Source organism: Spironucleus salmonicida, chromosome 1 (assembly GCF_000497125.1).
Source record: "Spironucleus salmonicida strain ATCC 50377 chromosome 1, whole genome shotgun sequence".
Classification (NCBI taxonomy): domain Eukaryota; phylum Fornicata; order Diplomonadida; family Hexamitidae; genus Spironucleus; species Spironucleus salmonicida.
The window spans coordinates 574,211-588,931 of record NC_090596.1 but is presented as its reverse complement, the minus strand read 5'-3'; the positions used below and the strand labels follow the sequence as shown (position 1 = coordinate 588,931).

General features: G+C 32.6%; 8 protein-coding genes across 8 annotated transcripts; 3 read left to right on the top strand and 5 right to left on the bottom strand. All coding sequences in view use genetic code 6, as the record gives it.

The window, feature by feature from the left end:
- Window positions 1-1,285: 1,285 nt before the first annotated feature.
- Window positions 1,286-3,079, top strand: SS50377_20324 (uncharacterized protein; the record flags this gene model as incomplete). Its single annotated transcript, XM_067904267.1, has 1 exon — window positions 1,286-3,079. One exon carries the CDS (start codon window positions 1,286-1,288, stop codon window positions 3,077-3,079), a length of 1,794 nt encoding a protein of 597 aa, XP_067767749.1.
- An 850-nt stretch (window positions 3,080-3,929) lies between these two features.
- SS50377_20323 (Protein phosphatase 2C) lies at window positions 3,930-5,669 on the bottom strand (the record flags this gene model as incomplete). Its single annotated transcript, XM_067904266.1, has 1 exon — window positions 3,930-5,669. One exon carries the CDS (start codon window positions 5,667-5,669, stop codon window positions 3,930-3,932), a length of 1,740 nt encoding a protein of 579 aa, XP_067767748.1.
- A 1,282-nt stretch (window positions 5,670-6,951) lies between these two features.
- SS50377_20322 (Ribonuclease) lies at window positions 6,952-9,801 on the bottom strand (the record flags this gene model as incomplete). Its single annotated transcript, XM_067904265.1, has 1 exon — window positions 6,952-9,801. One exon carries the CDS (start codon window positions 9,799-9,801, stop codon window positions 6,952-6,954), a length of 2,850 nt encoding a protein of 949 aa, XP_067767747.1.
- A 19-nt stretch (window positions 9,802-9,820) lies between these two features.
- SS50377_20321 (Ubiquitin-conjugating enzyme E2) lies at window positions 9,821-10,288 on the bottom strand (the record flags this gene model as incomplete). The annotated part of the gene is made up of 1 exon (XM_067904264.1): window positions 9,821-10,288. One exon carries the CDS (start codon window positions 10,286-10,288, stop codon window positions 9,821-9,823), a length of 468 nt encoding a protein of 155 aa, XP_067767746.1.
- Window positions 10,289-10,389: 101 nt separating this feature from the next.
- Window positions 10,390-11,412, top strand: SS50377_20320 (uncharacterized protein; the record flags this gene model as incomplete). The annotated part of the gene is made up of 1 exon (XM_067904263.1): window positions 10,390-11,412. The coding sequence occupies one exon, from the start codon at window positions 10,390-10,392 to the stop codon at window positions 11,410-11,412; it is 1,023 nt and encodes a 340-aa protein (XP_067767745.1).
- Window positions 11,413-11,454: 42 nt separating this feature from the next.
- SS50377_20319 (uncharacterized protein) lies at window positions 11,455-12,429 on the top strand (the record flags this gene model as incomplete). Its single annotated transcript, XM_067904262.1, has 1 exon — window positions 11,455-12,429. The coding sequence occupies one exon, from the start codon at window positions 11,455-11,457 to the stop codon at window positions 12,427-12,429; it is 975 nt and encodes a 324-aa protein (XP_067767744.1).
- A 12-nt stretch (window positions 12,430-12,441) lies between these two features.
- Window positions 12,442-13,785, bottom strand: SS50377_20318 (UTP-glucose-1-phosphate uridylyltransferase; the record flags this gene model as incomplete). Its single annotated transcript, XM_067904261.1, has 1 exon — window positions 12,442-13,785. One exon carries the CDS (start codon window positions 13,783-13,785, stop codon window positions 12,442-12,444), a length of 1,344 nt encoding a protein of 447 aa, XP_067767743.1.
- Window positions 13,786-13,925: 140 nt separating this feature from the next.
- On the bottom strand, window positions 13,926-14,588 carry SS50377_20317 (Eukaryotic rRNA processing protein EBP2; the record flags this gene model as incomplete). Its single annotated transcript, XM_067904260.1, has 1 exon — window positions 13,926-14,588. The coding sequence occupies one exon, from the start codon at window positions 14,586-14,588 to the stop codon at window positions 13,926-13,928; it is 663 nt and encodes a 220-aa protein (XP_067767742.1).
- Between the last annotated feature and the right edge of the window lie 133 nt (window positions 14,589-14,721).

Genomic DNA, 14,721 nt, shown 5'->3' with positions numbered 1-14,721 from the left:
AATTGCTACAAAATAACCGATCAGATAGTAATTAGTAAAAATTATCTAGCTTATATATAAAAATAAATAGCATATAGTAATATATTAGGCCTATCCCGAGTAATTCATATTTAGCGCTACGGACAGAAAAGGATGATAGTGCCTTGGTGAAACGGGAGGCCGTGTCCCATCTTCAACTCCAACATACGAACCATTGAAGCGCCTTCCTAAATAATACCTTTATCTGTACCGCCACCTGCTAAGTAGAATCAATTGTTTATTTACGTTTTATAGATAGCCTCCCATTTATACTAAAGCTTATATTTAAAATTTGATGCAATCCATCAAATTGATGACAAGAAGGCTGATCGTCACTAAAGCTATTAAAAATATATCCTCATTCATTGAGGAGCGTTAGAGAAGATTAAAATCGTGTCTAAAATTTATACTCGCATTAAGACGTCCACACTGCATCACCATGTAATGATTTGATAATATTTTGATAACGCACTTAATCCTAACTTAGTAGCATAGCAATAGATTCAGCTAATATTTCTTTATTACCGCCTAGTTCGTATTCGTTGTGTAAATTATTATTCTTCTGAATATGGCTAATTTTGATATTCGTATGTATTTCATCTCGAAGGTTCCCTCAAAATACTAAACGAGAGCTTGCAGCTCTACTTATAAATAGTAGCATAAATTCACGTCACATACGGAGGAGATAGATTGGAAGTAGCACTAGATATTTTATTCACTGTGAACAGCAAAGATATAGAATATAGGGTCAGCTTTGTTTTACAAAGTGAGCAAAGTTAAATGGCCTGGGGGCGAGCTTAACATACAAGTACGGAATACTAGTAGTAAGGAGAATGATAGTGTCCCATACAATATCAGGGATACACCTAGTTCCTAATGTGCACAGCTTCATTTTGAAAAACAAGGAGTAGTAAGTTTATATTAAATCTGAGATTTGATTGCCATCTTTAGATTTTCATTTCCATTTAAAATATCAAGATATATTAATACTAGTTAGATTAGTCGATATTTAGCAAAAGAGGTAAAATTAAAACGTTAGATACTTGACCAGAGATAAAGATTTGACGTTTTATTGGGAGTTTTTTGCATTTTCTCAGATCAGCAGCTGCAAGAGAGCTATGACTTTGAGTACGTGAGCTTCACAAAACCGGACGTGGACCTCATCAACCGCCTGACAACCATTGTCTCGGGCGTCTAGGTCATAGCGAGCGGCAAGCTCAGTGCGACACTTTTTTCCAAATTCTAGAGAAATTTCACGTACCTGAGCATGTTTGGCGGTACTACGCTCAAAGAGAAGGCGGAGCTCCTCATCCTCTCGCTGTTGCTTTCCTGCTACCTGGGGTACCGGACCCAGCTGACCTCGCAGAACTAGTTCTTCGCCGAGTTCCCCACAGTGTCCCTCACGGCACTCCTGGAGTTCCGAGGGCCGCGCTCTCTGGGGGTGCTGGAGGAAAAGTTCGGCAACGGCCCGGGGGCTGCCAAGCAGCTATGGGACGCCGCACCTCGGCCGCCGTTCACGCAGCTGCTGCAGTGCAACGCTGCCGATCATACCCAGATGCAAAAGAAGCGCGAGCTCATCTCGCTGTACCAAAATCCTGACAAGTCGCTGAAGCGGATGACCCTGCCAGTGCTGTCCGTGTTCATTGAGAACCTTACTGCGTGCAAGCTGGACAAGATCGAGGAGGCTTTCGCGGGGCGGACGCTGCACTTGCTGAAGAAGATCCGGACCGAGATCGAGGACTGCAACGAGGGCCAGGCGTTAAAGTATGCCCAGCAGTTCGTTCAGATCCGCGACCTGTAGCGGGTCCAGCGGTGCGACGATTTTCGGCGCCAGATAGAGATCAACTTCCCGCTATCGAAGTTTTACGAGGATGAGGGCGAGCTCGTACAGAGCTGCCTGAAGATCGACTTCGCCCGGGTGCGCCAGTTCGGTTTCTACAGCCAGATCGAGGCCTTCCTGCACTGCGAGAGCGCCCGGGAGCTTTTAGTGGGCCCGCGCGTGCTCTATGAGGAGTTCGTGCTGTCCTGGAGCCAGGTGCTGGGCCTGATCCGGCTCTGCCAGAAGCTGGGCGCCTTCTGCCTAGAGACCGTGGACGGCAGGTACACGTTCGCGCCAGAGGTCGACGTGCTCGAGCAGCTCAAGCTGGTGCTCTTTGGCCAGGCGCTGGCTGACTCGCGGCACTTAGACCAGCAGCTGAACAACATCGACCTCGACGTTCTGAAGCAGTTCACGCAGCACCCATTCCAGGCGTACGTGTTCTTCGTGCGGAAGATGCTCAAGACGGCGCTCCGGACGCAGCAGTTCGCTGAAATCGCGAGGCACGGCCTGGTCATGCAGCAGATGCACGAGTTCCGCTCGCAGAGGGCGGAGGAGCTGGCAACGGTATTCGCGCGGGACCCGGCGGAGCTTCAGCGGCACCTGGACGAGGGAACGGTGCTGCCGTTCCTGCTCCAGCTCGACAGGGTGAGCTGCGGGAAGTGCCTCGCGATGCTGGACCTCTTCGCCCTAGAGCCGAGGAGCGGCCACTTCCACGCGCAGTCCAAGCAGCTGAGCCGGCTTCTGGACGGGCCGCAGCTGGCACGGCTGGTGCACGTGCTCAACGAGCAGAGCTTCGCGAAGATCAGCCAGGTGTCGAAGGGGGTGATCCAGCTGATCCCGCCCAGCACCGCACTCGACTCGCTCCATGCCACGATCCAGAGCTCGCGCGCAGTGTCGATCCAGAACTAGTTCCTTCGGTTCAACTACAACGTGCTGGCCAACTTCTGCATTAGCGTGCTGCTGAAGAACTTCGAACAGCTGGAGGCCTGGCCGTACGACTTTGGCGACCTGCTGGTCCAGTTCGAGTTTGCGGCGTTCGCGCGAATACTCCCAGAGACTAAATTCCGATCAGAGCTCAAGAAAAAAGCTCTAAGATTTCCGCCTCTTTGCGCTATTGGGTGGTAATTGCTGATTTGGCATCTGAACCTGTCGGCAGGTTCCAGCACTTCGAGAATTCTGCTGCTGCTAGCATTAGAATTGCCAGAAATGCATGAGTTGTATACTGAATTTTAGGGAAAATGAATAGTCTAGGAAGGGCTAACTAGGCTAAATCTGGACTGCATGTAACAAATTCTTTATGATGGGCCAATTTCTACTTTTCAGTCCGGAATTGTCTCGTCAAAAATGCCAGATTGCTGATTTTTAAAGAGGATATTTTAGGTGAATTGGGTTAAAAGCTTGATTTTCCAGGGTACCGTGCACTGGAAGTCAAGTCATATGAGTGAAAAATTCAATATACCGTATTTACAATACCTAATAATGATAAGTTAATTTTAGCCAAAATTATTTTAGTGAAAACGAGTGGCGTTTATGATAATATTGTTATTATATAAATATAGTTTTTACTAGTTCACTAGATTATGATGATCCGTGACGAATGTTTGCGGTAGAAAACCTTGGCTTATGTGACAGAATATGGGTGGATAGTTTAATTTGCATTTTTCAGTGGCTAGTAATGAGATATAGCGCAAAATATTCTACTCTCTGCAAGAAATCTCCTGCTGCATTTTGTGCTATTTTTGCGTTAACTTTTACGAATAGTAGTGTAGCCTATATTTGCTTTAAATTATAAGTTAATTGATTTTGGACAAAATTATGACCTAAAAGATGAATTAGAAGTACATAATTATTAATAATCTATCCTAAACATAGTAATAATTGAACTAAATTAATGTTAATAATATTTATTTGATTACAACAGTTATATTCCGATCGTTTACAGATAGGCCGTATATGGATTCAATATAAAATAATAATAAGTAATTTTTCAAATATGACTGCCTAACCAGTATCCGTATTGTTTATTTTTAAAGTAGTCATACGCTCACTATAATAAGATATAAATATAATTTATATTATATCAATTTTAAGATCATTTTTACTATTTAAAACATAAAAACTGCTTAATTGAATCTAGTAAACTGTTCTTCTATCTTTCAGTTGAGTGTATCTCAGGTTATTATTAAACTTATTAACTTAAATACTGTTTGGGTCTCATGCTCTCCACTATGCGTAATGAAATATCAAAATCTTCTTTCTGCTTATCGTTTTCAAATGATGTGTATTGCCTGTAATTTTTCAACTTAATCAGCGGAGGAATTTACATTTCTGCAAATTTCATGTAAATTTTATCTATATCTTTAATATCTTTAACTTGATAACACGGAAACTTAAGTGTGAAATCGTCCGAATTATTATATCTCTATATTTCTTTGATATTTTATTTATTATAACCTCGTATTTCTGAATAAAATTTACCCTCGCCCATAGTTCTTGATTACGTTACATAAACATGACCATGAAATTTTGTATAAAGAGACATTTATTAGTATGACTAAAATGTAAGATTAACTATTTAATCTCTATCGAGCTCCAGTTCAGTTATTTTTGCATCTGGAAATTTATGTCTTATTAGGAGTTGAGTATATGTTGAATTGTCGTATACTAGAAAATTACCGAGGTTTTTAGCAAATATTCTTGGATAAGGGAAAGTTTTAGAGAAAGTATTTAGTGGGGAATCTATATTTTCAACTAACAGGGTATTAAAATTTCTAGGTGGATAGTCCTCAAAATTTGGGATTACCTGGAATAGAGCACCGATATTATCCTAGCCCCAAGAACGGTATGAAATGGCTATAAGTGTATCTACTATTTTTTTAGAAAATGAACCATCCTATTTGACAATTTAATATCCGGCGTCTTTTTTGCCAAAGACATTATTAAACTCTGAGATATTCTCTTTCCCATTGAACACTTCAATTGCCAAATTTTCTAGATGGGAGTTAGTCTTCATAACTTTGTGGGGTTTATGGCAGAGACAATTTATTATGTTTACTATCTAATCCGTTGTAAGCTAGTCTATTACTCCATCAGATGCAGCAAATATCCATTTAACGTCTTCTGAAGGCACTGATTGGAAGTCTGGTATTGCAATTGGATCTTTTGACTCACGCTTATAATCTTTATCTCCTATAGCTCTAGACATTGCAAGGCCGACTTATAATCGAAAGAATTTACCATTGTACTCGATTTTATTTCGATTCTCAACATGAATACGATAACGTTCGCAGTGTAAATTAGGCTTATGGTCGATTGATTCTACTACACGCCCGTCTTTGAGGCCAACTATCACCCTAGAGTCTCCTATATGGTGAATTAATGCTTTACCATTGCGAATAATCACGCCTGCGAAGGTAGTGCCGATGGATTCCCATGACATGTATACAATATCTTCCATTTTACCTAATGCATTTACAACAGCAGTCTTGGTTTTGATCTTTGGCTCCGCTTTTAATTTTTTGGAGAGAGTTTCAACATAGTGATCCTTCACATACTAGCTAGCTTCCGAGCCACCATGACCATCCATGACACACAGAAGTTAAAAGCCTTCTTCACTGTGGATAAGTGTTCTATCTTCAGCATGATCTCTTCGGCCGCAAATATGTTCTGCTTCTGCAGGGCTGAATATTGGCATAGGCTAGTCTTCGGATTAGTCAGACAAATCAGTTGGGTATATCTCATATTTACTGTCATAGTCTGGATAAAACAGTCGTGGCTCATAGTCTTACTCATATTATTTGCTCTCTGATTCGTTAGATTCTTCTTAATACATTTCAAGGAGTGTAAACAAATTAATAATTTTAATACTGTATTATATTATCTATGTATGAAGGCAACAGATAAATCAGATTCTGCAAGAACTCTAATTCTTATATATTAATAAATATATAGTTTTCAAGCTATTAAATCAATTACAATTTCCTTTCCAATTGCTATATAGTCGTTAAGACAGCTAAAATAACATAACTTTAAATCTCGATTTCGAATTCAAACTAAAAATAAACATGATGGAATTATCTTATGCTTCAGTTCATGAAATATTCATTAATATCAGTTTTAATTTATTGGACCATTATTGTGATTATTAACATTGTTATCATTTTGTCTTTCTATGTTTATAATTTATCTGTAGATTAAGAAAATTAATATTCTGTTTTACTTACATGTAGTTAATATATAAACGCTTAAATATCTATCTTATATTATTATATTTAAATTTAATTAAATATATTATGATTCCGTTATTATATTAATTAAAATATCTCTATAATTTAAATTCATAAAAAACAATATTAAAGTCAATATTATGAAGTTTGTAATACCAGACAATAGATTCCATATAAGTTATAATTATATGTGTTAAGTTGAAGTTTTGAAAAATAGACATTATTGCATCCCAATTTTTTTAATAAGTATAACTTATTATATGATACATTCAATTTATAAACAGTAAACACACTAAGTTTTCGTTTTAATAGCTTTTATATTTATTATTATATTTTTTAATTATGTGTGTTACTATGGTATATTTACTATAAACAATAATTATAACAATAAATTATATATACAACTTATAAAACTATCTTAAATTAAAAAATCCATAAAACAGTTAGTATGATTTATATTGCTTTCACATAATATTTTAAAAAATTACCAATATTAAATAAATTTTCAATTATATTATGAGATCATTATGATTATACAATGTAGTAAATAAGTAATATAAATATAAAAACCGTTATATTTTAGTTGAATCTTTGATGATTATTCTTTACTTAAAGTAATATTATTACATATAAATGTGAAATTCATATTAATAATACTATTTAAATTTATCAAATATCTAATTTTGATTAGTTAAAATAATTTTAGTTGATCACTAAAATCTGAATACTAATAACTATTCGCAATATTATTATATAATTTTCAGATTTCAAGCTATCAAATTTATATATCCTTCTCGTTATTTAATGTAAATCTTTAGATACATGGTAAAGAAGACATTAAATGAAATTAGTGATTGAACGCTATACCATAATATAACGATTTTCACTTCACCCCATCAACCAATAATCTACACCATCCAAAACACTTTAACTAGAGATAATTTGGACACTTACAGGTGCTAAAAACTCAAAACTAACACTTTTGACGGCAACTTAAGAAAATAGCTCAAATACCTCTTATTTTTCGGTCGCAAACTGCTGATTCAAGCTTAAATCGGTTCTGAATTTTTCAACTAAAATACATCCTTCCTTATTCAAAAAATTGGAATTGCAAGTGAATGAAATACCAAATTACGGGACGAAAAATAATAGTATGTTATCTTTTGCAGATATTAAAAAGCAGGTTGCGAATACTTCTTTTTACTGTTGATTTGTCCAGAAATGTAGCATGATGCTTCTGTGGAGTGACGATGCCTTGTCTGCCGCTTGTGATAAAATATTGCAAGATTTTGTATGATCAATAAGAACTTATAATGGTAAACCAATGTTTTTAAGAGCTTATTCGACCTCCCTGAATGCCTATGCCGCAGGTGAAACGTCCTATTTTTCCTCATAAATCGAAGCTGTTTACTGCCCCCTTTCTAAAAGATTTTCAATAGATTTTTTAAGCATATTCATTGTTTTTTAAGAATGTAAATTAACATATTTTCCATCTTCTACATCCTCTAAAACATCAGCTTGAATATCCCTAGTTTAATCAGAATGTGCTATGGTATCTTGTAAAGTTTGGTTTTCGTCACAGATCTTCAAATAGTCTATTGGAGGCAGAAAGTCTACTGACTCATACAATTTTATTAACTCTTTAATTTATAGTTTGTTTGGACAATAAATAGAGGATTAGCCGGTACTCTCAATTTTTAGTGATTCTGTTAATAACCTATGCGCAATATCATCAGCGTATCTACGAATTGGGCTAGTAAAATGCATATACATCTAAGCATGTATACCCCAGTGCGAGAATAGAGATTTTTCTGATGAGAGACCAATTATGTATTCAGCTTTATTCAAATTATTTGTTGCGAAGCAACTGTCGGCTAAAAACATACTTTAAGACTTCGAGCTCCAAAATTACTCATTGAATTATATTTTATGCTACATATTAGATGCAATATTAACAATAGATTTAACTACGGTGCTACCATTCGTGAATGACAATTTTCCAAAATTTTTTACAATTTTATTAACACTATCATCTTTACGTGGAGGAGGATGTTTTCTAAGAATAGAACAACCTGGAAATGATTAAACAAGCCTAATTCCAACTAAACAATTAGCAGCAACCATAAATTCTTCAATTAAATGATGTGCATCAACAGCATCTTCTGGTCCATAAATACTAACAACATTATTAGTTTTATTGATAGAAAAGCTAGTACAATCTCCTCTTAGCTAAAGAGCTCCCAATGCTTCTCTTTATTTTCTGAGCACTACAGCTATTATATTCATTGTTTATACAGCTAAAAATATTGCAGATTGACAATTTAGGCAAACTGGAAAATTATTAATTTCAGTACTATTATTATCTGGAGTTAACTTATTGTCTAATATCATTTAGGCTCCTACATAATCAAGTCTAGCATGTGAAAAAATAACGGATTTGCCAAACCATACTGTTTATGGTAACAATTCACCAACAAAATTAAGCCTAAATACCACTGAAAATGTATATCTTGGAACTGCTGGATTTAGTGAGCAAAGACCATCTGCCAATTCATATGGAATCATAGGACAACATCTGTCAGTTAAATATACACTGGTTTTTGTTGATTATGCATAGAGGTCTATTTATGAGTTAGGTTTAACATAATGAGTTACATCTGCAATATGTACACCTATTTCGTAACCTATTGCATTATTAAAAGCCGTTGATATATCATCACTATTTAGTTTGGATAGTTATTTCAAACAAATTGTAGAGCCATTAGAAGCAACTAATTTTATATGGCATGCATCATCAAAATCCTTGGCTGTATCAGGGTCAATTGTAAACACGAGCTCATTAGTAAAATCCCGACGATTTTACGAATCGAAAATCAATTTTCGCTTCGATAACTTTTCAATTTATTTCTGATAATTATTCAAGATATTTTAATTCAAACCAAAAACTTCTGACCTAGGAAGGCCCACATCATCAATTAATTATTATTCATTATATTATATCTCTTATAAAATCAAAGGATCTAGATCCCCTTTATAATTAAATGGTATTCCGTTGACTTTCATAACATAATCTGCAATCTATGACAAATCTGCTAATTACAAAACCTCATCTTTGCTAATAATTTCCCCAGCTGGATAAATCATTTAAGGCTTCCAATTTAATATTTTAATATTAAAGATTTAATTTGGAATAATATCTGCTAGTTAATCTGATACCACAATAGTAGGATATCGTTTATCGATTGGTATAAATTTTAGTATTCCTGCCAATTTGGTTTCAGAATCCAAAAAACATTACAGCACTATTTCCTCAAAAGGTTATGTATAGACAATATGTCCTATTACATGCTATAAAGTTTAAGTGATGTGTTCATCACCTTATTATTAATCAATACTCCAATTAAAAATTTCCTGATTTTTTTATTTAACAGAGAGAAGGTTAACATATACAGAATTACCGTTAAGTGCTCTATTCAGATGAACTTTATTAGGAATATGAATAATTCCAAATTCTGTCTTAACAATACCAGAACTATAATTATTTGGCATAACTTATAAAACACCCTTAAGAATTTTGTTTTACGTGCAGAGTTCATCGATTTTACTTTTAACAAAATATGATGTATATCCTGTCTCTTCATTAATAATTCTTACATCTTAAATTGGTAATGTACTTACTACTGTTTATTTACTTTTCTCTTATTTTCTAATGTTCTAATATAGATTCCTGTTTAACATTTATTTGGGAATGAACTAATCAAATCAAATTAATATTACAAATATATTATTCACTATTAAGTAAAGTGAGAACTTATTAATTCCATGATCCATTATCATATGCGTCTCTAGCCTCTTAATTGGCATAATCTTCAAAATTAGGCTCTTCTAATAGGCATAGTAGTGCAATAATAACAGCAAAAAGTTCAACTTCTTACCTCCAACTATTTTTAAGAATGTTCAGACAAACTTTTGATGAATGTAATATATTGGGATGAAATAGGTTTTAAAGTGCTGTTATTGTTGGAGGATTGAATGGGAAGTTGTTAGGAAATTCTACACAGAATTTTATTTATATATTCATATATGGACCCTATTTTGGAAGTATTGTTAATATAAATGATTGAAGAAAATATGGTGATTTTAAATTGTATAATATATTTTTTGGAAGTTAGTTAAGGGATTTTAGTGACTTTAGTACTGCATAATTAAAATAGTTCTCATTCATTACTTTTAATATTCATATATTAAATGATATAATAATATGAGTTTTTTGCTTGTTCATTCAATTATTTCTTAGATATTATATGTTTGTAGTCTTTATCCAAAATGAATAGTAAAAACTCATTTAATGTCACGCCTTGCTAAGAAATTTTACTCCCATCTATAGGGTTAACAACTTTATATTGTTAAAATCCTTAAGGCTCACATAAAATATTTATTATTTAAGATCTTCTTTTAGAATGCAGTTTTTATTTTCCGTTGTTTAATTACTTAAGCAAGAAGAAAGATAATACAGTAATTATGATTAAAATAAGTCATTTAAAGATATTTTCACCATTATCTTTGCTTGTTGCGTATTCTGAATTGATAAAGTAATTAAAAATTAGATCAAAAATTACATTTATTGCACATGGGCTAGGATCAGTAGTTCCAATTTCTCTATTTAACAACTAACTTTATAAAGATTTTGTAGGTAAATCATACTTAATTCAACCAATATTGACGGATTTTAAGCCATTTGAATAAAAAAGAAATCTTAGTTTTCGATAGAATTATTATTAATAATTCTCTTTAGAATTTGAAAAAAGATACTACAATTAGACATCTGATATAGTACTAAAGTATTTATAATCGCTGTAAAAACCACCTATAAGATAATAAATCTCTATTAATAAAAATATTTAATAATTTTAACGAGTTAAGCCAGCTTTACTTTATGAGAAGGAAACAACTACAATTTAGCTTAATAACGTGAATTCTTTATAACCTGATTTATTATAATTAACTGAGCAGACTCCTTTTCTATCATTAGATTCTGGGTTTGTTTTCACAATAAAATTCTCTAAAAATATTGCAGAAATCATTAACTTTGAACGAGTTAAATCTATTTCTATCTTAAATAAAATGAATTCATAGCTGTAAAAATCATTAGAAAAATAGTCATCTTGTTATATGGTTAAGTGGAAATAAAATATATAAATAGAGGAAATTAATAATGTTGGTACATTGTAAAAATTTATTCCAAAATTTTTAACCTTTAACAAAGAGTTAGATGATAATAGTGTAGTTACAGTAGAAACTAATTTTTAGGAATCTTTTGAAATAGAAGTTGCATTTTCTCAATAGTGATTTTATTATATATGAATATAACTAAATTTTTATTATAAATTAATGGACAAATTACTATAAATAGCAGAAGAAATAATATAACTTCTTCCAAGAGAACTTTTAGCAAAGTATCATGCATTAAAATAGCAGATGTTAAAAGGAGTAGTAATAGCTGAAATAAAATCTAAAAGCTAATTAGATGATATCTCATTTACTTCATTTAGAAATAAGTTAGATGAATATTAATATCTTAAAAAAGAAAAATACAACATTGGTACTGAAATGGAGGTCGAAATATTTAATAAAGCAATCGAAGTAGTTGATACTGAGAAGGAGTTTTTAGTTTAATAGTTAGAATTTATGTAAAATATAAAATTGTAAAATTAGCAATGTTAAACACAGTAATAATACTTTCATTAAACTACTTAGTCGGATTTCATAGGCAAATCTATAGGTATATAGGAAAATCCATAAAGTTTAAATGGTTCTACTAATACGGAAGAGCCTGAACATTATCAAAAATTAGCTACCTTAATAATGTCTCTAGACAAATCAAACAATTAAATTGATTAAAATTAACCTTAAATATTATTTAAAAATGTTACAAATTTACACAATGAACTAGAGTTGTTTAGAGATGAATCTGAGCTATGGAAATAAAAATTCAAATAGATGTAAGAGCAATACAATATTAAGTAATCACAGTAAAAAGAATTAGAATAAGTATTTAATTAAGTATTGAAAGAGACTAATAAATTCAAAGATTAGGATCTAATTTTAAAAGATTAGGCAACATAAATTATATAATTCGAAGATACAATTGTTTAATTATAAATAAAACTTTAAGAGTCAGAAATTATGCAGAAGAAAGCACAAGATGCATATTTTGTAAGTATGTAACAGTTGAAAAGAAAAAGTGATTAGTAAATGTCTAGACTACAAGAATAACTTGCAGTCACACATGATAGACTTCGAAAAATATAAAAGAATGTTGAAAGTGTAGATAGTAGCCTGTTTGACAGCTTATTGAGCAAGTGAATAATTACGATTTCACTGTTAAACATTATCAATGTAAGTGGAATTGTCCTATAATATTAAACATTCGCCTTCAGCGACTATTAAAGAACCTTTTATAATTACATTCTTGCCAACTACCACTTTGCCCATAATATCAATCTTAGTGCAATCTTTCAAACTTGGCACGTTTTTGAACATTTCTTAAAATTCTACAACGTTGCAATTTATAGTGACTAATGGAGCAGAACCAGTAGAAACAAGTTAAAAGTTATCTTTTACTTTGAAACAATCCGATTACAAAATAAGTAAATCTGAACTCTTTTTGACTGGTGCAAATCTCTCTCTGGGAATTTAAAGACCAGTAACTTTCTTGAAACTAGAGATAGCAGCTCCAGCAGCAACCTCTAATTAAATAACAGATATACCTTCAGCTTTCTTAGGATTAACAATAATATCTAAATCAAGTTTCTCCACTTTAAGTAAGGATTCGGCATTAATCCATAAATTATTAACATTAAAACTCTTAAACATAACGATATCACAAAAATCTTTAATATTTTCAGGGGGTACTTAAGCAGTTTCAAGTAGTCTAGTTTAACCTTCGTAATCCATCAAAATACCACCCTTGACATCTGCTAGAGTTTTTGGTGTTTATTCGGAGAGGAAATCAAATTATGATTTGGTAACGAAAGTAGCAATTTTCTCATCTAAAACAGCACCCAAATTATCTGAATTAGAAATGAAAATCCACTTAATTCCACGTTCAACTAGTTTTTATAATGTACCTGTTTACTTAAGACACTCATAAACATAGCCATGACCAGGAGGATAATATTTTGCTGATTCTGAGCACTCAACTGGAAGCTTCGTTGATGCATCCATTCTTGGAAGTTCAAACTAGTTAAAATGAATAAGTTCAACGTTCTTAACATTAGATAAATGCTCTTTTGTTTAAGTTTCAGTATTAAAAGAATTCATCAGTACAAGTGGAACAGAAATATCATATTTCTTGTTGATGAATTCAATTTATTTAACTGTAAAGTCTAAAAAGCACAACCCATCTCTAACTGGAAGTAGAGACTTTGGTCCATCACACCCCATAGAAGTACCTAAGCCACCATTCAACTTTAAAACAGCAACTTACTTAAGAGACTACTTTATCTATTCTTCAGAAGGTGTAGACAATTCTTAGTATTTCTACATGTTTGAATCAGAAACAGGCTTAACTTTAGACCAATTTATTTTCATATCTTGCTCGATATAAATTTGATAGCGAGAATAAAGTTCATATGCAGAATCAAATTACATTTATGTAATTTTCTTCTACTGTAAGAGTGTAGTTAAAGATGCTTTAAGAGCAGCATAATATTCTGACATTATGATTGAAAAATAAATTAAGGTTTATTAATTTCTTATATATAATAATTACGTCAGTGATGTATTAGTTACTACGTTTATTAGAATGCGAAATATTAAAAATAATTATCACTATATACATTAAAATAGAATATAAATGATCATTCTTTTCTTGCTTTAGTTTTTAAATTAGAAAACTAGCGGTGTTAATACTTATCTTAAACCGCACTGCTTTTATCATTTCTTTTATCAGTTCTAGGCTTCCCATATTTTTTATCCTTAAATGTTCTACTAATTCTTTTATCTTTCTTAACTTGATTTTCAATTTACTCTAAAGTTGGAAGCTTTGCATCATCCATACCATTCTTCTTTGCAACCTATCTTGCTTCTTTCCATTTATTAATGACTTCATTTTACATCTTCTTACTAACCTTTCTATCTTTTAATTTAGTATTTTTCTTTTATCCCGTCTAACGTTTTTCTAGACGATCTCTATGCTTTCTTTATGCTTCTTCAAGTTCCTTCTAACGTTTTGACTCAATCATATTAACACGATTAAGTACTTTAGGATCTCTATATTTTTCAGTTTCGAATTCATCAGGTGCTACAAATGGTATATCTTATTTTCTAAAAGCTGCACGAGCATGAGCTACACATAATTAAGCCATTTTAAATTACTAAATATTAAGTTCTTCGTCAGTGTCATATTTTTAAATGGTATCCTCAGAAGTATAGGTTAAGTAGTCAAAGTAATACTCATCCTTACGTATAAGAGAACTTAATGCGGAAATCACGCGATGTTCTGATGAATTTACTTCAGTCATTTAAGAAGTGGTATTTAAAGAGAAAAACTATTATATTACGATTCTACTAATAATTGCTCGACAATATTTCATATTTATTATATAATAATAGAGATATTTGTAAAAAATATATATAATTATAATATAATTTATA